Source organism: Salvelinus alpinus, chromosome 7, assembly GCF_045679555.1.
Source record: "Salvelinus alpinus chromosome 7, SLU_Salpinus.1, whole genome shotgun sequence".
NCBI lineage: Eukaryota > Metazoa > Chordata > Actinopteri > Salmoniformes > Salmonidae > Salvelinus > Salvelinus alpinus.
In genome coordinates this window covers 82,981,225-83,002,022 of record NC_092092.1, presented here as the reverse complement: position 1 = coordinate 83,002,022, position 20,798 = coordinate 82,981,225, and the positions used below count along the sequence as shown (strand labels likewise).

The following is a 20,798-nucleotide window of genomic DNA, read 5'->3' as shown; positions in this document are numbered from 1 at the left end:
TTTATTTTAAACCAACAGGGGGCAGCTTTGTCCCCATGCCTGGATATGTCATGCTTTTTTTGTTGTTGTGGCAACCACCAACCATAATCAAAGACAGGAAATCGCGGTTACTTCAATTTATTGTTTTGTGTGTGGTGTCTTAAGTTTTGCTAACAAACCTAAATGTTGAACAAAATAAGTTACTGACGGGTGCAATGCGTAGCTGCCACAAGTAGGATAGTTTACAAGCTAGTTATTTTTTGCTAATTTACAAAGTTTGTTGACTGTCTAATAGTATTTATTTTTGCGCGAAAACATTAACGTTAGCTAGCTAGGCTAACTTTTGAGACTTGGCGCGCTCTGAGGCTGTAGCAACTTGAAGATGGAGCTTCGCAGGAAATCTGGTCGAGTTGTGATGCAAGTCAGAAGGTCGACCCGTCTCAGGAAAAATAACAGCACGTTTTTAGAGGTGGGTGGTTTTTTTTTTTTTTTGAATTGAGTGAGTTAGGTTTTCCGCTTTCCTCTCTCTTCCTCATCCGACTTTTCATAGCCACGTAGCTAACTAGGTTGGCACTGTTAAGTGTAGAGTGCGAGAGTACAACACGTTTGATTGTAGCTGGCTGCGATAAACTCCTGGTAAGTTTAACTACCAAGCTAAAAATCCTTGAATATGCATTCAAAGCTTAGGTGAATCACTATATTAGACGCCAGGTTTGCAAGCTTTAAAAGCTGGGTAATAGTTTCCAACTTGGTTTCTGTTGGATCAGACTGGTCTCATAGACTAGACGTAGCATCGTAAACTAAAGTAGGGCTACTCAAATTAGTATGATATGTTTGTTATGGTTACTTGAGGTTAAAGCGAAAGGACGAGGGGTGGGTGTATAACGAGGAAGTTTAGCTATCCAAAGGTTGCTTGTTCGAATCCCAGCACAGACAATTTAAGCTCATTAGCAACTTTACAACTGACGTTACTTATTAATTTTTAGTTACTTTGTAACTACTTAGCATGTTAGCTAACCCTAACCCATTTAGCTAACCCTACCCGTAACCCCTAGAGCTAACGCCTAACCCTAACCCCTAGAGCTAACTTAAGCCAGCTAAAGTTAGTTAGCGTTAGCCCCTTAGCTAACGTTATCCACAACAAATACGTTTAGCAAATTCGTAGCATATCATACGTTTTGCAAATTCGAAACATATTGTATATTTTGGCAGCTCGTACCATATCATACGAATTGCAATTCATATCATACAAAATGGATGATGGACATCCACAAATTACTACATACCATAGAACAGGGGTACTTAAGTAGAAGAGAAGGGTCCAGTCATAATATATCCTAGGTGGCAAAAGTCCAGATGGATTTATCAGCATAATATCAAACACCCACCTCGTGATCCCAAACTGTTCACACTCCTCTTGTTGGTGGAGAGAACATTTCGCAGTTTTAAAACAAAATTTTCCACAATTCTACACATTTTGCATGTGGCAAAGATTGTTTTTTGCTATTTTTAAAGCTACTATCCTGAAATTCTACGCATTCTTATGTGTCTTTATATATGATACCTGTGGTCGAAGCCCGGCTTAGTAAAACATAAATAATACATATATTTATTTTTCTGGACCCCACGGTCCATATTGACCCCTGTCTGGATCCAGTCTGTAGTCCGCCAGACATCCACAAATTAACACATTCCATACGAAAACATAACATATCACACTTAAATGGACCGTCTCGGATTTTACATACAGAAATGTATACAAAAATGCTCAGAACACGTTGGTTGTATCCGTTGGAACTAGGAGTTGCAGCAGGGTCATGTGCAAAATGACCACCGGCTTGATTGTGTGACTCATTCTAGGATACAGAGGAAGATACAGACGAGCTTCAGAACCAAGTTATGATGGAGGATGATCATTCTCCAGCCCTGTCAGAAGATGACGTCACCACAACGCGGTCTGAGGACTCCCACCCGGAAGTGATGGTAGGTTGTAACAATACACCTATGTTATTTTTTTCATTTTGCCGTATACACAACGTGGCCTTGCCCTGTATAATTTAGCCTACTCCTCACAGGAAATGAAAACATTTTTACAGCTCTATGACCGTGTCTTGATTAAAGTTTCTTACTGTTTGCATTAAAGGAACTGTAGTGGAGACACGTTTTAAACGTTGGCCTTGTTCCGTATGATTTACTCCTCACAGGAAATGAAATCATAAATGTCTTTTAGTATGTATTGATCATTTCCTTTCTGTTACTTTGCATTGATGAAACTGTAGATAAGACACTGTGAAATGATTCATTTCAAATGAAGAGACTTGTACACTGCGCTCGCTCGCGCCCCTGTCACTTTTTATTATCTACGATCTCTTCAAATTATTCACACACACACACCTTGCAACCAAAGATTAGTGTTTTTCCTGTTTTTTAAACTATTAATTTCTGACATTCTCTCCATTCCTGACCCCTGTTTTTAAAACAGGGAGCTAAGAATTGGACTGTAATGTTGAACCGGTTAGACCAAGAGGATGATGAAAAAGATGACACACGTAAAACTGGGAAACAACAACATGCGTCTCGAATTCCTGCTTTTCACAAAACATTAGCCAAAAAACGCCCTGCTGCCACCACCACCTCCACCAGCAGCAGCACCACCACCACCTCCACCAGCAGCACCACCACCACCACCACCAGCAGCAGCGGCAGTCAACGCTCAGATCCACCTGCCCCATCTATTACCAGCAAAGAGTCTTCTAACCAGGCAGCTTTAACCGCTGCAGCTTCAACAAGCAACAGTGGAGAGATGTCAAGATCAAAACTGCCCGGTATTAGAGAAACAGGTCTCCCTCTTCCTACAGTCCGTCTACATAAACTCAATCCTCAAACCCTGTCTCATGCTGTTAGCTCCTCAGAGCAAAGCCCCAGCTCTCTGGATGTTAGTCCACCTGAGGGGGATCAGGAGCTGCTCCGTCCCATGACAGCGACCCCCAGACCGGCCCTCAGGGCTGAAGCAGGGGACTACGATGACCCGGGAGAACCACTCCATACCACTGGAGCTGCACAGAAGGAGACGGAGGAAGAGTTTGAGGCTGGCGTTAGAATGGACAGCGGCGACGTCCCTTCTGGTCACGCTGAAAAGGAATCCCTCGAGATAGTTGAAGGTGAGGAGGATGAGACTGATCTGAATCAGCCTGATGATGATGATGATGATGATGTGGAAACAGGCTATGAGGAAACTCCCCGTGAAGCTGAAGCCATGGAGATTGAGTTTCTGTTAGAAGAGGATGGAGATGGGTTGGACTCCTCCCCATTGCTGGAGGAGAAGGCGCTTGAGAACCCCGGTGTTGAGACTGAGAGCTTCAGTGAATCAGAGGTTGTTCGTGAGAATCGAGACAAGTCTTCCAACAAGGAGAAGGATTCTGGGAAATGGTCAAAAACCCTAGAGGATACAACCGACGCTGATAACGCAGTCCCCTCTAACAGAGCAGTGCCTCGGAGAACAACTAAATCCAGTCAGTCAAGCAAGGTGAGGTGTCTAGATACCAGTTCTTTCTCTTGATATTACCCATTTTGGTATGCCACACCATAAGCCCCATAATAACAGTGATAGCCCCTGTAATAACAGAGTGATGGCCCCATGTAATAACAGAGTGATGGCCCCATGTAATAACAGAGTGATAGCCCCCGTAATAACAGAGTGATAGCCCCTGTAATAACAGAGTGATAGCCCCTGTAATAACAGAGTGATAGCCCCTGTAATAACAGAGTGATAGCCCCTGTAATAACAGAGTGATAGCCCCTGTAATAACAGAGTGATAGCCCCTGTAATAACAGAGTGATAGCCCCTGTAATAACAGAGTGATAGCCCCTGTAATAACAGAGTGATAGCCCCTGTAATAACAGAGTGATAGCCCCTGTAATAACAGAGTGATAGCCCCTGTAATAACAGAGTGATAGCCCCTGTAATAACAGAGTGATAGCCCCTGTAATAACAGAGTGATAGCCCCTGTAATAACAGAGTGATAGCCCCTGTAATAACAGAGTGATAGCCCCTGTAATAACAGAGTGATAGCCCCTGTAATAACAGAGTGATAGCCCCTGTAATAACAGAGTGATAGCCCCCGTAATAACAGAGTGATAGCCCCCGTAATAACAGAGTGATAGCCCCCGTAATAACAGAGTGATAGCCCCCGTAATAACAGAGTGATAGCCCCCGTAATAACAGAGTGATAGCCCCCGTAATAACAGAGTGATAGCCTCTGTAATAACAGAGTGATAGCCTCTGTAATAACAGAGTGATAGCCCCCGTAATAACAGAGTGATAGCCCCCGTAATAACAGAGTGATAGCCCCCGTAATAACAGAGTGATAGCCCCCGTAATAACAGAGTGATAGCCCCCGTAATAACAGAGTGATAGCCCCCGTAATAACAGAGTGATAGCCCCCGTAATAACAGAGTGATAGCCCCCGTAATAACAGAGTGAAGACCCCCTAATAACAGAGTGAAGACCCCCTAATAACAGAGTGATGGCCCCCGTAATAACAGAGTGATGTGTAATAACAGAGTGATGGCCCCATGTAATAACAGAGTGATGGCCCCCGTAATAACAGAGTGATGGCCCCCGTAATAACAGAGTGATGGCCCCCGTAATAACAGAGTGATGGCCCCCGTAATAACATAGTGATGGCCCCATGTAATAACAGAGTGATGGCCCCATGTAATAACAGAGTGATGGCCCCATGTAATAACAGAGTGATGGCCCCATGTAATAACAGAGTGATGGCCCCATGTAATAACAGAGTGATGGCCCCATGTAATAAGAGTGATGGCCCCATGTAATAACAGAGTGATGGCCCCATGTAATAACAGAGTGATGGCCCCATGTAATAACAGAGTGATGGCCCCATGTAATAACAGAGTGATGGCCCCATGTAATAACAGAGTGATGGCCCCATGTAATAACAGAGTGATGGCCCCATGTAATAACAGAGTGATGGCCCCATGTAATAACAGAGTGATGGCCCCATGTAATAACAGAGTGATGGCCCCATGTAATAACAGAGTGATGGCCCCATGTAATAACAGAGTGATGGCCCCATGTAATAACAGAGTGATGGCCCCATGTAATAACAGAGTGATGGCCCCATGTAATAACAGAGTGATGGCCCCATGTAATAACAGAGTGATGGCCCCATGTAATAACAGAGTGATGGCCCCATGTAATAACAGAGTGATGGCCCCATGTAATAACAGAGTGATGGCCCCATGTAATAACAGAGCGATGGCCCCATGTAATAACAGAGCGATGGCCCCCGTAATAACAGAGCGATGGCCCCATGTAATAACAGAGCGATGGCCCCATGTAATAACAGAGCGATGGCCCCATGTAATAACAGAGCGATGGCCCCATGTAATAACAGAGCGATGGCCCCATGTAATAACAGAGCGATGGCCCCATGTAATAACAGAGCGATGGCCCCTGTAATAACAGAGCGATGGCCCTTGTAATAACAGAGCGATGGCCCCTGTAATAACAGAGCGATGGCCCCTGTAATAACAGAGCGATAGCCCCATGTAATAACAGAGCGATAGCCCCATGTAATAAGAGTGATGGCCCCATGTAATAAGAGTGATGGCCCCATGTAATAAGAGTGATGGCCCCATGTAATAACAGAGTGATGGCCCCATGTAATAACAGAGTGATGGCCCCATGTAATAACAGAGTTATGGCCCTTGTAATAACAGAGCGATGGCCCCTGTAATAACAGAGCGATGGCCCCATGTAATAACAGAGCGATGGCCCCATGTAATAACAGAGCGATGGCCCCATGTAATAACAGAGTGATGGCCCCTGTAATAACAGAGCGATGGCCCCTGTAATAACAGAGTGATAGCCTCTGTAATAACAGAGTGATAGCCCCGTAATAACATAGTGAAGACCCCCTAATAACAGAGTGATGGCCCCTGTAATAACAGAGTGATAGCCTCTGTAATAACAGAGTGATAGCCTCTGTAATAACAGAGTGATAGCCTCTGTAATAACAGAGTGAAGACCCCCTAATAACAGAGTGATGGCCCCCGTAATAACAGAGTGATGGCCCCCCTAATAACAGAGTGATGGCCCCATGTAATAACAGAGTGATGGCCTCTGTAATAACAGAGTGATAGCCCCGTAATAACAGAGTGAAGACCCCCTAATAACAGAGTGATGGCCCCCGTAATAACAGAGTGATGTGTAATAACAGAGTGATGGCCCCATGTAATAACAGAGTGATAGCCTCTGTAATAACAGAGTGATGGCCCCATGTAATAACAGAGTGATGGCCCCCGTAATAACAGAGTGATGGCCCCCGTAATAACAGAGTGATGGCCCCCGTAATAACAGAGTGATGGCCCCCGTAATAACAGAGTGATGGCCCCATGTAATAACAGAGTGATGGCCCCATGTAATAACAGAGTGATGGCCCCATGTAATAACAGAGTGATGGCCCCATGTAATAACAGAGTGATGGCCCCATGTAATAACAGAGTGATGGCCCCATGTAATAACAGAGTGATGGCCCCATGTAATAACAGAGTGATGGCCCCATGTAATAACAGAGTGATGGCCCCCTGTAATAACAGAGTGATGGCCCCCTGTAATAACAGAGTGATGGCCCCATGTAATAACAGAGTGATGGCCCCTGTAATAACAGAGTGATGGCCCCATGTAATAACAGAGTGATGGCCCCATGTAATAACAGAAATATAGGGATTGTATTTATTTTATCTGCAATTGTATGTGTCTTTTGTCTTGCTTTGTTTTGGTTGTAAGCTGTGCACAGAGCCGCAGACACAATGACCCCATGGAGATAGTCATTATCTTATGTTAGGCTAATCTTAATGACATACAACCGTCTTAGCAGCCCAATCTTAACGACATACAAACGTCTTAGCAGCCTAATCTTAACGACATACAACCGTCTTAGCAGCCTAATCTTAACGACATACAACCGTCTTAGCAGCCTAATCTTAATGACATACAAACGTCTTAGCAGGCTAATCTTAACGACATACAAACGTCTTAGCAGGCTAATCTTAACGACATGCAACCGTCTTAGCAGCCCAATCTTAACGACATACAAACGTCTTAGCAGGCTAATCTTAACGACATACAAACGTCTTAGCAGGCTAATCTTAACGACATACAAACGTCTTAGCAGGCTAATCTTAACGACATACAAACGTCTTAGCAGGCTAATCTTAACGACATACAACCGTCTTAGCAGGCTAATCTTAACGACATACAACCGTCTTAGCAGCCTAATCTTAATGACATACAAACGTCTTAGCAGGCTAATCTTAACGACATACAAACGTCTTAGCAGGCTAATCTTAACGACATGCAACCGTCTTAGCAGCCCAATCTTAACGACATACAAACGTCTTAGCAGGCTAATCTTAACGACATACAAACGTCTTAGCAGGCTAATCTTAACGACATACAAACGTCTTAGCAGGCTAATCTTAACGACATACAAACGTCTTAGCAGGCTAATCTTAACGACATGCAACCGTCTTAGCAGCCTAATCTTAATGACATACAAACGTCTTAGCAGGCTAATCTTAACGACATACAACCGTCTTAGCAGGCTAATCTTAACGACATACAACCGTCTTAGCAGCCTAATCTTAATGACATACAAACGTCTTAGCAGGCTAATCTTAATGACATACAACCGTCTTAGCAGCCTAATCTTAACGACATGCAACCGTCTTAGCAGCCCAATCTTAATGACATACAACCGTTTTAGCAGCCTAATCTTAACGACATACAAACGTCTTAGCAGGCTAATCTTAACGACATACAAACGTCTTAGCAGGCTAATCTTAACGACATACAAACGTCTTAGCAGCCTAATCTTAACGACATACAAACGTCTTAGCAGCCTAATCTTAATGACATACAACCGTCTTAGCAGCCCAATCTTAACGACATACAAACGTCTTAGCAGCCTAATCTTAACGACATACAACCGTCTTAGCAGCCTAATCTTAATGACATACAACCGTCTTAGCAGCCTAATCTTAACGACATACAACCGTCTTAGCAGCCTAATCTTAACGACATACAACCGTCTTAGCAGCCTAATCTTAATGACATACAACCGTCTTAGCAGCCCAATCTTAACAACATACAAACGTCTTAGCAGCCTAATCTTAACGACATACAAACGTCTTAGCAGCCCAATCTTAACGACATACAAACGTCTTAGCAGCCTAATCTTAACGACATACAAACGTCTTAGCAGCCCAATCTTAACGACATACAACCGTCTTAGCAGCCCAATCTTAACGACATACAACCGTCTTAGCAGCCCAATCTTAATGACATACAAACAATCCCTTCTTGTAATAGTTAACATGATCTGTTCTCTTTCTCATGTTTAAATCTCACTCTTAAATTTGTAGACATCGTGGTGCTGCAGCTTTGCACTATTCTGCCTTTTCCCCTCCACTCTGCTTGTGATTGGAGGATTCGGTCAACACGTATGGCACTATGGGATGCCTCTGTCGGTGTCACAGTTGATGGGACAGTTGGAGCTGCACTGGTTGGAGGGACTGTGGGTGCCACGCGAGCCTTGTAACTCAGATTGTCGGTAAGAAAAGTGTGACACGAGATAAATTGTAACATATTTTATTTGACCCTTTAACAAATCTATTTACATTTACATTTAAGTCATTTAGCAGACGCTCTTATCCAGAGCGACTTACAACTATTCACATGTATTTATATGTAATTTATAAGTTATGAATTGTTTCACAGCTTTTGGTGGATGTTGGGACGGGGGGGGGGGCAGATCTAGATTTTTCTTTTATATATTAAGTGCACTACTTTGGACCAGAACCCTTTGGGGTCATTTTGGATGTACCCTATGGGTGGCTCTGGTCAGAAGCAGAGCACATTCTAGGGAATAGAGTGGCAATCATTAACCAAACGCAGAATCGGTCAGGAAACACCTTCTCCACCAAGACTGAAATCACGTTTTTTTTTATTGAGCAACAGAAAAACACATGAGCCAATCGGTGTGTTCAGTGGCTCTTTTGAAGGGAGTCATGGCTATATATACAGGAAGTAGATAATAACATAGCTATATACCGGAAGTAGATAATAACATGGCTATATACAGGAAGTAGATAATAACATGGCTATATACAGGAAGTAGATAATAACATGGCTATATACAGGAAGTAGATAATAACATGGCTATATAAAGGAAGTAGATAATAACATGGCTATATACAGGAAGTAGATAATAACATGGCTATATACCGGAAGTAGATAATAACATGGCTATATACAGGAAGTAGATAATAACATGGCTATATACAGGAAGTAGATAATAACATGGCTATATACAGGAAGTAGATAATAACATGGCTATATACAGGAAGTAGATAATAACATGGCTATATACAGGAAGTAGATAATAACATGGCTATATACCGGAAGTAGATAATAACATGGCTATATACAGTAAGTAGATAATAACATGGCTATATACAGGAAGTAGATAATAACATGGCTATATACAGGAAGTAGCAGAAAATAACAGGGCTATATACAGGAAGTACCAGGTAATAACATGGCTATATACAGGTAATAACATGGCTATATACAGGTAATAACATGGCTATATACAAGGAATAGCAGTACCGTGTAGATGTGCAGTGGTACGAGGTAATTGGCGTAGCTATGCACTGTACATATAGGTGGGGTGAAGTGACTAGCAGCGGTGTGTGGCGTCAGTATGCAGGTGTGTGGGTATATGTAGTATGTAGACCTAATAGAAATGTGTCTGGAGCGCTGCTGTAGCCCTAATAGAATTGCTCTCAGAGGACCAATAGCGTTGTTTGAATTGAATTGCTCTTCTCTAATCAGTGTGAGCCTGGTGGAAAGCATCCCTGAAGGCCTATTCTACCCACTGGAGTCCTCGTCCCTGCCAAGCATCTCTGATACATGGACTAACCTACTGACCAGGGCCAACAGCTCTGTGGACATCGCTGCCTTCTACTTTACCCTCCGAGACACTGCCCTGGGATTCACAGAGCCTAGTGCTGCACAGGTAGGAGAACACTGCCCTGAGACTCACAGAGCCTAGTGCTGCACAGGTAGGAGAATACTGACCTGAGACTCACAGAGCCTAGTGCTGCACAGGTAGGAGAATACTGCCCTGAGACTCACAGAGCCTAGTGCTGCACAGGTAGGAGAATACTGCCCTGAGACTCACAGAGCCTAGTGCTGCACAGGTAGGAGGATACTGCCCTGAGACTCACAGAGCCTAGTGCTGCACAGGTAGGAGAATACTGCCCTGAGGCTCACAGAGCCTAGTGCTGCACAGGTAGGAGAATACTGCCCTGAGACTCACAGAGCCTAGTGCTGCACAGGTAGGAGAATACTGCCCTGAGACTCACAGAGCCTAGTGCTGCACAGGTAGGAGAATACTGCCCTGAGACTCTCAGAGCCTAGTGCTGCACAGGTAGGAGGAGAAAAGGGTTGATTTTGTATTTTTAACTCATTTTAGGGGTTTACCATTTGTGTTTTGTTGATAATATACAAATGAATCACACAATCATTATACCAAATCTGAAATGACTTCCCCGTTCCAAGTGTACCGGTGGATGTACCGTTGAGTTCTTTTCTACATTGTTTTCTCACCGACCAGTTCTATTTTGATGTGAGTGTGTATATATGTATATATATATATATATATATTTTTTTTTTAATGTAATTTGTTTTATGTGTCCTCACTTCGACATGCATGTGTTTTTTACAGGGTAAACGGGTCTTCAAGCAGCTGATGGAACTTGAAGCAAAAGGAGTGAAACTTCAGATTGCTGTTAACGGTCCTCAGACTGATAATCGAGACACGGCTGATTTAACCAGAACGGGTACATGCAGCAGCTTGCACATCTTTCACTGTTACCACAGCTGGCCCTGCTTTCATGGAATTTTTGTTCTTCAGGTTATGCATGTATTCTGTAAACTACTTGCAAATGGACTGTATGTGGTTGTTTATCCCACCTTAGTTGACTGTAATATGTGGTTGTTTATCCCACCTTAGTTGACTGTGATATGTGGTTGTTTATCCCACCTTAGTTGAATGTAATGACTGTGATATGTGGTTGTCTATCCCACCTTAGTTGACTGTGATATGTGGTTGTTTATCCCACCTTAGTTGAATGTAATGACTGTGATATGTGGTTGTTTATCCCACCTTAGTTGAATGTAATGACTGTGATATGTGGTTGTCTATCCCACCTTAGTTGACTGTGATATGTGGTTGTCTGTCCCACCTTAGTTGACTGTGATATGTGGTTGTCTGTCCCACCTTAGTTGACTGTGATATGTGGTTGTTTATCCCACCTTAGTTGACTGTGATATGTGGTTGTTTATCCCACCTTAGTTGACTGTGATATGTGGTTGTCTGTCCCACCTTAGTTGACTGTGATATGTGGTTGTTTATCCCACCTTAGTTGACTGTGATATGTGGTTGTTTATCCCACCTTAGTTGAATGTAATGACTGTGATATGTGGTTGTCTATCCTACCTTAGTTGAATGTAATGACTGTGATATGTGGTTGTCTATCCCACCTTAGTTGAATGTAATGACTGTGATATGTGGTTGTCTGTCCCACCTTAGTTGACTGTGATATGTGGTTGTCTATCCCACCTTAGTTGACTGTGATATGTGGTTGTTTATCCCACCTTAGTTGACTGTGATATGTGGTTGTCTGTCCCACCTTTGTTGACTGTGATATGTGGTTGTCTGTCCCACCTTAGTTGACTGTGATATGTGGTTGTCTATCCCACCTTAGTTGACTGTGATATGTGGTTGTTTATCCCACCTTAGTTGAATGTAATGACTGTGATATGTGGTTGTCTGTCCCACCTTAGTTGAATGTAATGACTGTGATATGTGGTTGTCTATCCTACCTTAGTTGACTGTAATGACTGTGATATGTGGTTGTCTATCCCACCTTAGTTGACTGTGATATGTGGTTGTCTGTCCCACCTTAGTTGAATGTAATGACTGTGATATGTGGTTGTCTATCCCACCTTAGTTGACTGTGATATGTGGTTGTTTATCCCACCTTAGTTGACTGTGATATGTGGTTGTCTGTCCCACCTTAGTTGACTGTGATATGTGGTTGTCTGTCCCACCTTAGTTGACTGTGATATGTGGTTGTCTGTCCCACCTTAGTTGAATGTAATGACTGTGATATGTGGTTGTCTGTCCCACCTTAGTTGAATGTAATGACTGTGATATGTGGTTGTCTATCCCACCTTAGTTGACTGTGATATGTGGTTGTTTATCCCACCTTAGTTGACTGTGATATGTGGTTGTTTATCCCACCTTAGTTGAATGTAATGACTGTGATATGTGGTTGTCTATCCTACCTTAGTTGACTGTGATATGTGGTTGTCTATCCCACCTTAGTTGACTGTGATATGTGGTTGTTTATCCCACCTTAGTTGACTGTGATATGTGGTTGTTTATCCCACCTTAGTTGAATGTAATGACTGTGATATGTGGTTGTCTATCCCACCTTAGTTGACTGTGATATGTGGTTGTTTATCCCACCTTAGTTGACTGTAATGACTGTGATATGTGGTTGTCTATCCCACCTTAGTTGACTGTGATATGTGGTTGTTTATCCCACCTTAGTTGACTGTAATGACTGTGATATGTGGTTGTTTATCCCACCTTAGTTGACTGTGATATGTGGTTGTTTATCCCACCTTAGGTGAATGTAATGACTGTGATATGTGGTTGTTTATCCCACCTTAGTTGAATGTAATGACTGTGATATGTGGTTGTCTATCCTACCTTAGTTGACTGTAATGACTGTGATATGTGGTTGTCTATCCCACCTTAGTTGACTGTGATATGTGGTTGTTTATCCCACCTTAGTTGAATGTAATGACTGTGATATGTGGTTGTTTATCCCACCTTAGTTGACTGTGATATGTGGTTGTCTGTCCCACCTTAGTTGACTGTGATATGTGGTTGTTTATCCCACCTTAGTTGACTGTGATATGTGGTTGTTTATCCCACCTTAGTTGACTGTAATGACTGTGATATGTGGTTGTCTGTCCCACCTTAGTTGACTGTGATATGTGGTTGTTTATCCCACCTTAGTTGAATGTAATGACTGTGATATGTGGTTGTCTATCCCACCTTAGTTGACTGTGATATGTGGTTGTTTATCCCACCTTAGTTGACTGTGATATGTGGTTGTCTATCCCACCTTAGTTGACTGTAATGACTGTGATATGTGGTTGTCTATCCCACCTTAGTTGACTGTAATGACTGTGATATGTGGTTGTTTATCCCACCTTAGTTGACTGTGATATGTGGTTGTCTATCCCACCTTAGTTGACTGTAATGACTGTGATATGTGGTTGTTTATCCCACCTTAGTTGAATGTAATGACTGTGATATGTGGTTGTCTATCCTACCTTAGTTGACTGTAATGACTGATATGTGGTTGTCTATCCCACCTTAGTTGACTGTGATATGTGGTTGTTTATCCCACCTTAGTTGACTGTAATGACTGTGATATGTGGTTGTCTATCCCACCTTAGTTGACTGTGATATGTGGTTGTTTATCCCACCTTAGTTGACTGTGATATGTGGTTGTTTATCCCACCTTAGTTGACTGTAATGACTGTGATATGTGGTTGTCTATCCCACCTTAGTTGACTGTGATATGTGGTTGTTTATCCCACCTTAGTTGACTGTAATGACTGTGATATGTGGTTGTCTATCCCACCTTAGTTGACTGTGATATGTGGTTGTTTATCCCACCTTAGTTGACTGTGATATGTGGTTGTCTATCCCACCTTAGTTGACTGTGATATGTGGTTGTTTATCCCACCTTAGTTGACTGTAATGACTGTGATATGTGGTTGTCTATCCCACCTTAGTTGAATGTAATGACTGTGATATGTGGTTGTTTATCCCACCTTAGTTGAATGTAATGACTGTGATATGTGGTTGTTTATCCCACCTTAGTTGACTGTGATATGTGGTTGTTTATCCCACCTTAGTTGAATGTAATGACTGTGATATGTGGTTGTTTATCCCACCTTAGTTGACTGTGATATGTGGTTGTCTATCCCACCTTAGTTGACTGTGATATGTGGTTGTTTATCCCACCTTAGTTGAATGTAATGACTGTGATATGTGGTTGTTTATCCCACCTTAGTTGACTGTAATGACTGTGATATGTGGTTGTCTATCCTACCTTAGTTGACTGTGATATGTGGTTGTTTATCCCACCTTAGTTGAATGTAATGACTGTGATATGTGGTTGTTTATCCCACCTTAGTTGACTGTAATGACTGTGATATGTGGTTGTCTATCCTACCTTAGTTGACTGTGATATGTGGTTGTCTATCCTACCTTAGTTGAATGTAATGACTGTGATATGTGGTTGTTTATCCCACCTTAGTTGAATGTAATGACTGTGATATGTGGTTGTCTATCCCACCTTAGTTGACTGTGATATGTGGTTGTTTATCCCACCTTAGTTGACTGTAATGACTCTGATATGTGGTTGTCTATCCCACCTTAGTTGACTGTGATATGTGGTTGTTTATCCCACCTTAGTTGACTAATGACTGTGATATGTGGTTGTCTATCCCACCTTTAGTTGACTGTGTCTAACCTCCTGCTTCGTTTCTGTGTTCAGGTGCAGAGGTACGGGAGGTGGATCTCCAGTCAGTGACGGGAGGTATCGTCCACACCAAGCTGTGGGTCGTGGATCAGAAACACCTTTACCTGGGCAGTGCCAACATGGACTGGCGGTCCCTCACACAGGTATTTCCTAAAGTACTGATATAAAATACCCTCCTCTCTGGGTCATTTTGTTTTTTATAGAAAACATAATCTGAACTGTTGAACAGGGAAACTGATGAAACTGTTTGTTAGTTGGGAGTCCAGGCTGTATAAAATATGAGCGATTTAAAATAAAATTAAAAAATATATATATATTTTTTGTATTTATTATTATTATTTTTTACAATTAATGTGTCTCATCATATATCAATGCATTGATCGATGATTGATTGATTGATTTCACGATTTGATTGATCGTCTCAGGTGAAGGAGGTGGGAGTTTCAATTGAGGACTGCAGCTGCCTGGCACAGGATGCGTCAAGGATATTCGGGGTGTATTGGAACATTGGTGCTAAAAAAAATGGCTCCCTACCCCCCTTCTGGCCTGCCCGATACTCTGCCCTCTCTAGCGCCAAGCACCCGTTGAATCTCAAACTCAATGGAGTCCCTGCACGAGTATATCTCTCTGTGAGTTGGATCTTGTCGTTTTTCTGCGTTCCAAATGGCAACCTATTCTCTACATAGTGCACTACTTTTGACCAGAGCCCTATGGGAGAAAATGGTGTCCTTTGGGACACAGTCTTTGACTATTTAACCCTTTCCACTCATTTTGCATAATGCTACTGATAGTTAAACAAACTGTCCCATTGTTTCAGAGTGCTCCACCCCAGATATCAGCTTATGAACGCTCAGACGATCTATCCACCATCCTCTCTGTCATCGCAGATGCCCAGAAATATGTCTACATCTCAGTCATGGACTATCTTCCGCTGTCCCAGTTCACTGAGCCACTCAGGTGTGACTGTCCGTACTCGAATGAATCCTAACTTCCACTTAAGTAGAATTTTCACTTCTCCAAATTGACATCAATGCCGGAGTGAAAATTCAACTTAAGTGGAAGTTAAGATTCACTCTTTAATGATTCTCTAACTTTGTATCAGATTTAATTCATGAAGAAATTTTATTGGATGTGTGTTGTGTATATGTTTTAAACGTCTAACCAATCAGGTCCATTTATGTATTAGGTTCTGGCCTGCGATTGACTCAGCCATACGGGCAGCAGCGTGTACTAGAGGTGTGGAGGTCAACCTACTAGTGAGCTGCTGGTCACACTCTCCAGGCTCCATGTTCCTCTTCCTACAGTCTCTGACTGTCCTCAACAGACCTCCCCTGGGATGCAATATCAATGTGGTACGTATGCTGTTTTCATTTCTCCGTAATTTTTTTTTTATAATTATACCATAAAAATACTTGTAGACAGCTGAAGCAAGCACACAATTTTCTTCAGGAAATGTACCTTTTTTTCTAGTTTTGCATTCGGTTGTTGTAACTCATGTCCTATTTCCATGATGTGGCCTACAGAAAGTGTTTGAGGTGCCTTCAACAGCAGAGCAGAAGAAGATCCCTTTCTCACGAGTGAACCATGCCAAGTACATGGTGACCGACAGAGTCGTCTATATCGGTACTGTACATCACAATCACTAATCATTGGACAAAATGTCCGTTGCTTTTATGGATTTGATTCTGCTGCAAAACCAATGTCTACTGTTTTATTTTTTTGTGTGTTTTTTTTTTTACAATATAAACATTACATTGCACATAACGTTCTGTTGTACACAGAAACTTTTTTGACCTGCCATATCAATACACTAATTTGTATCTTGTATTGTGTGATCACAGGAACCTCCAACTGGTCAGAGAACTATTTCACCCACACTGCAGGTGTTGGGCTGGTGGTGAACCAGACAGGTTCTGTGGTGGGAGAGGGCCAGAGGAGTTTACAGATCCAGCTACAGGAAGTCTTCATGAGGGACTGGACATCTCAATACGCTATGATCCTTTCCAATGACAATGTCAAACACTGTGGTAGATGATGCTAACGGTGATGACTCAGGGCTACATCCAAAAATGGCACCCTATTCCCTATATCGTGCACTACTTTTGACCAGAGAAAATAGTGCACTATGTAGGGAATAGGGCAGGTGCCATTTTGGGACACAGACCCATATTAGTTTTAGATCTTTGTTTTGGCATATACTTTCACCGGCGTTCAGTATGCTGCCTATCATAAGAGCATGCGCTTACCTTGCATTGCTTACATTTTTATTTTATTTTTACCACTCCCATTTGACAATTCTGTTGTTACATGCAGCATTTGACTGTATATATTTGCAAATTTTGTTGTATACATATTTTCTACTTGAATTATTTGCTGTAATTCCCCCCCCCCCCCCCTTCTGAATGGAAGTGTCGATATTGAATGAATCTTTGAAGTTCTGTTTTTGATCAATTTCCTTTTGACTGACTGATGCTGTCAGTGACTCAAGGCATGTGTTGTCGATAAGGGGAAAAGACTGATGACCTTTGTCATGCCAGGTGCTTTTTTTGTGTTACGTCATATGTTTATACAGTTTTTCAATCAAAGATGTATCAACTTCATTCTTATTCTTGAAATTAAATATTTGTTATTATTTTTAAGCAAACAAATTCTTGTCTTTTATCATAGTCAGTGATCACATTATTGGGACCAAAAAAAGCTTATGTGTTCATGATCCAGTCTGTTTTAAGCTGATGAAAGACACACGGCGCTTTTATTTTGAAATTCGACGTCACACAAATCTTCTCCGGAAGTAAAACTTTATTTTCCCGAAGTCGAACATAACCAGCTTCCTGTGGTTTGTTGCTGGATTTAATCATTTAGAGACGATTTATTTCTTTATGATATATTAAACAGAAGACTACAATCAAGGAAGAGGGAGCGGGAAAATGTTTTATCATGTAAGTAGTTAGATTTGTATGATATTATGACGATTAACAAGCACCACCATGTCTAACTATGCTAGCTTTGTTAACCGGTTGGCTAGCTATCTAGCTAACTGCTCTCTTAACTAACTCCTGCCAAAATGAAAACAAATCAAAGTCCATATAAGTTGTGCATATTTAACGGGTTTATACCTGTCTAGTTATGTGAGTTTGTTAAAACCAGCTAAGAATCAGATATCTACATGGTTCTTAAACTCAATGAAAGTAAGTGCTACCATTCTCAGTAATAAACATTTACATTTAAGTCATTTAGCAGACGCTCTTATCCAGAGCGACAAACAAATTGGAAACTTCATACATATTCATCCTGGTCCCCCCGTGGGGAATGAACCCACAACCCTGGCGTTGCAAGCGCCATGCTCTACCAACTGAGCCACACGGGAGCCAATAAACAGTACAACTATTGTAAAACAAACTGTACACTAACATATATAAAATTCACAGATTTCCCTGGAGCATGAGATCCTGCTCCACCCTCGGTACTTTGGTCCCAATCTCCTGAACACTGTGAAACAAAAGCTCTTCACAGAGGTGGAGGGAACATGCACAGGAAAGTGAGTAGTATTGAGCCAGGGCGGATTTCCTTTCGTTAGCCTGGAACCGATAAATCAGTATTGCTGAGTGTAGTGATATTCAGTGTGGACTCCAGGCTAAATTTTAAAGTAGAATAAAGACGAAACAGTTTACAGTTTCACCACACTGGGTTGGTTGTTTTGACCAGTAACAAGTTGATTTGCTTGCTCAGTTAATCACACTGACTCTCTGTTCCAGATATGGGTTCGTCATTGCAGTGACCACCATTGACAACATTGGTGCAGGTGTCATCCAACCAGGCAGGGGATTCGTGCTTTACCCCGTCAAGTACAAGGCTATTGTCTTCCGTCCATTCAAAGGCGAGGTGGTAGATGCCGTGGTTACCCAGGTCAACAAAGTAAGGAAACTAAACAAAGGCTACGTCACAATTGGAAACTTATTCCCTATATCGGGGATCCTCAACTAGATTCAGCCCTGGACCGATTTGAATATATATATATAATTTACAATTTGTTTGTAAACTGCAAATTGACTTCAAGAAACAGATATATTTGACTAAAACAATTTCAAACCTTTCTTACATTTGTATACGACCACATATCTCTATTATGCATGGGAATACTTTGGAACAGATTTCCAAAATTACAATCACTTGATTTGCTGGTGTTTTTACATTCTTATGTCCAACAATTAATAATAAAGGGGTGGCAGGTCACCTAGTGGTTAGAGGCAGGTAGCCTAGTGGTTAGAGCGTCGGGCCAGTAACCGAAAGGTTGCTAGATCAAATCCCCAAGCTGACAAGGTAAAAATCAGTTGTTCTGCCCCTGAACAAGGCAGGTAACCCACTGTTCCTAGGCTGTCATTGAAAATAAGAATGTTCTTAACTGGCTTTCCTAGTTAAATGAAGGTAAAATACACTTTGGGGTGGGGGGGGTACAATTACCCGTAGGCCAAATTCAATGTTCTAGGTACAAAAAAATACAAAACAGTTACTGTACCTAGACCTACATGATGTCCTAATGAGAATAACCAGAGAGGTTGCATGAAAACATTGAATGCTGACAGACACTGGAGTAGTTCAGTGAACTGGGACAGCGGAAGATAGTACATGACTGAGATGTGGACATATGACAGAGAGGACGGTGGATAGATCATCTGAGCGTCCATAAGATGATACCTGTATGTGGTGTGGAGCACTCTGAAAGAATGGGACAGTTAATTTAACTATTATAAGCATTATGCAAAATATGAGTGGAAGGGGTAAGTTATTCAAAGACGGTGTTTGAAAAATAACACCCTCTTCTCTCTTTTATAGCGCTGTATTTTTTGACCAGAGCCAATAGTGTGCCATTTGGGACACAGACAAATCTTCTTTGATCTCATTAACATCTGAATAAGGATAGACTTGAATAGATCATATTGTTTTCATGGTGTGTTAAAATTTATACAAAATGTTCTGTTCTTTTCAGGTTGGCCTTTTCACAGAGATCGGCCCCATGTCCTGTTTCATCTCTCGTCATGTAGGTCCACGTGGAAATGTCTCCTTTTAGTTGTTGAATGGTTTTATTGATAAACTCTTTAATAAATGTTAATATGGTTATTTACTGTTTCTGCAGTCCATTCCCTCAGAGATGGAGTTTGACCCCAACTCAAATCCTCCCTGTTATAAGACCACTGATGAGGTGAGACACTAAAACTAGCCTTGCTCTTCACTCAAATTGTGGTCGTCATTTGAAAAATGAATATTTAGTAAACACAACTCTTGGACACATGTCCTCTTATTAAGGATTCTGTCTTCTCCCCATTAGGACATTGTAATCCAACAGGATGATGAGATTCGGTTGAAAATCGTGGGAACAAGAGTGGATAAAAACGACATTGTGAGTACGCTGTCAAATCACCATAAACTAAGGGTGCTACCTGATAGGTCAAAAAAAATCCTCACAACTTGCTAGCCACCGCTAGCTATCTGAAGAGACCTGCAAGTTGTAACTTGGAATAAATTGCTTTCTTCTGTTTCAGTTTGCCATTGGATCCCTCATGGACGATTACCTCGGTATGTTGGTGTTATTAGTCTCCTTTCATCGGTGTCAAATACATGTCTGAATTGATCTGTAATTGTAGTTTTTTCTCTGTTTCTCAGGTCTTGTCAGCTGATGTCCCTGCAGTGCTATGCTGGATTATCAACATACGTCTCTTATATTTCATGTAAATGCCCTTACAATACAGTATTGTCAATACAAATATTTTTCCAGGTTGATCATGTGGAATTGCTGCACATGGTCAAGTCCTGTACTTAATGGGGAAGGATCAATGATCCTTTGACACAGTATGAATACATACTATTGAAACCACAGAGCCTGGTGATAAGCAGGTGGTTATGTTGTCTTATTAAACGCTACTGTATCGTCTGAGTTACCCTTCAGTTGCTGTTGTTGTATTGTATTTCGACAACTTGAGAACTGAAATAAACGTTGTTTTTTGATCATGTGGACCATGTCTCCATTGAGTGTTCTGTCATTGTAAAATATGCTCCATTTTGTATGTGTTGTGCTTTTTCAAATGATAATACACACA

General features: G+C 41.7%; 2 protein-coding genes across 3 annotated transcripts; both read left to right on the top strand.

The window, feature by feature from the left end:
• The first annotated feature begins 73 nt into the window (after positions 1 to 73).
• Positions 74 to 17,340, top strand: pld7 (phospholipase D family, member 7). 2 transcript variants are annotated; one of them, XM_071411926.1, is made up of 12 exons: positions 74 to 448; positions 1,840 to 1,962; positions 2,462 to 3,505; positions 8,431 to 8,618; positions 9,902 to 10,085; positions 10,797 to 10,911; positions 14,719 to 14,846; positions 15,129 to 15,332; positions 15,521 to 15,660; positions 15,890 to 16,055; positions 16,227 to 16,326; positions 16,545 to 17,340. In XM_071411926.1, exons 1-12 carry the CDS (start codon positions 362 to 364, stop codon positions 16,736 to 16,738), a joined length of 2,673 nt encoding a protein of 890 aa, XP_071268027.1. In that variant the 5' UTR covers positions 74 to 361; the 3' UTR covers positions 16,739 to 17,340. The 2 variants fall into 2 exon arrangements, with proteins under 2 accessions (XP_071268027.1, XP_071268028.1); XM_071411927.1 differs by lacking the exon at positions 74 to 448 and adding an exon at positions 487 to 615.
• A 96-nt stretch (positions 17,341 to 17,436) lies between these two features.
• On the top strand, positions 17,437 to 20,715 carry LOC139581776 (DNA-directed RNA polymerase II subunit RPB7). Its single transcript, XM_071411932.1, has 8 exons — positions 17,437 to 17,642; positions 18,132 to 18,241; positions 18,459 to 18,618; positions 19,691 to 19,741; positions 19,838 to 19,903; positions 20,030 to 20,101; positions 20,244 to 20,277; positions 20,365 to 20,715. The coding sequence occupies exons 1-8, from the start codon at positions 17,631 to 17,633 to the stop codon at positions 20,376 to 20,378; spliced, it is 519 nt and encodes a 172-aa protein (XP_071268033.1). The 5' UTR covers positions 17,437 to 17,630; the 3' UTR covers positions 20,379 to 20,715.
• Positions 20,716 to 20,798: the final 83 nt, after the last annotated feature.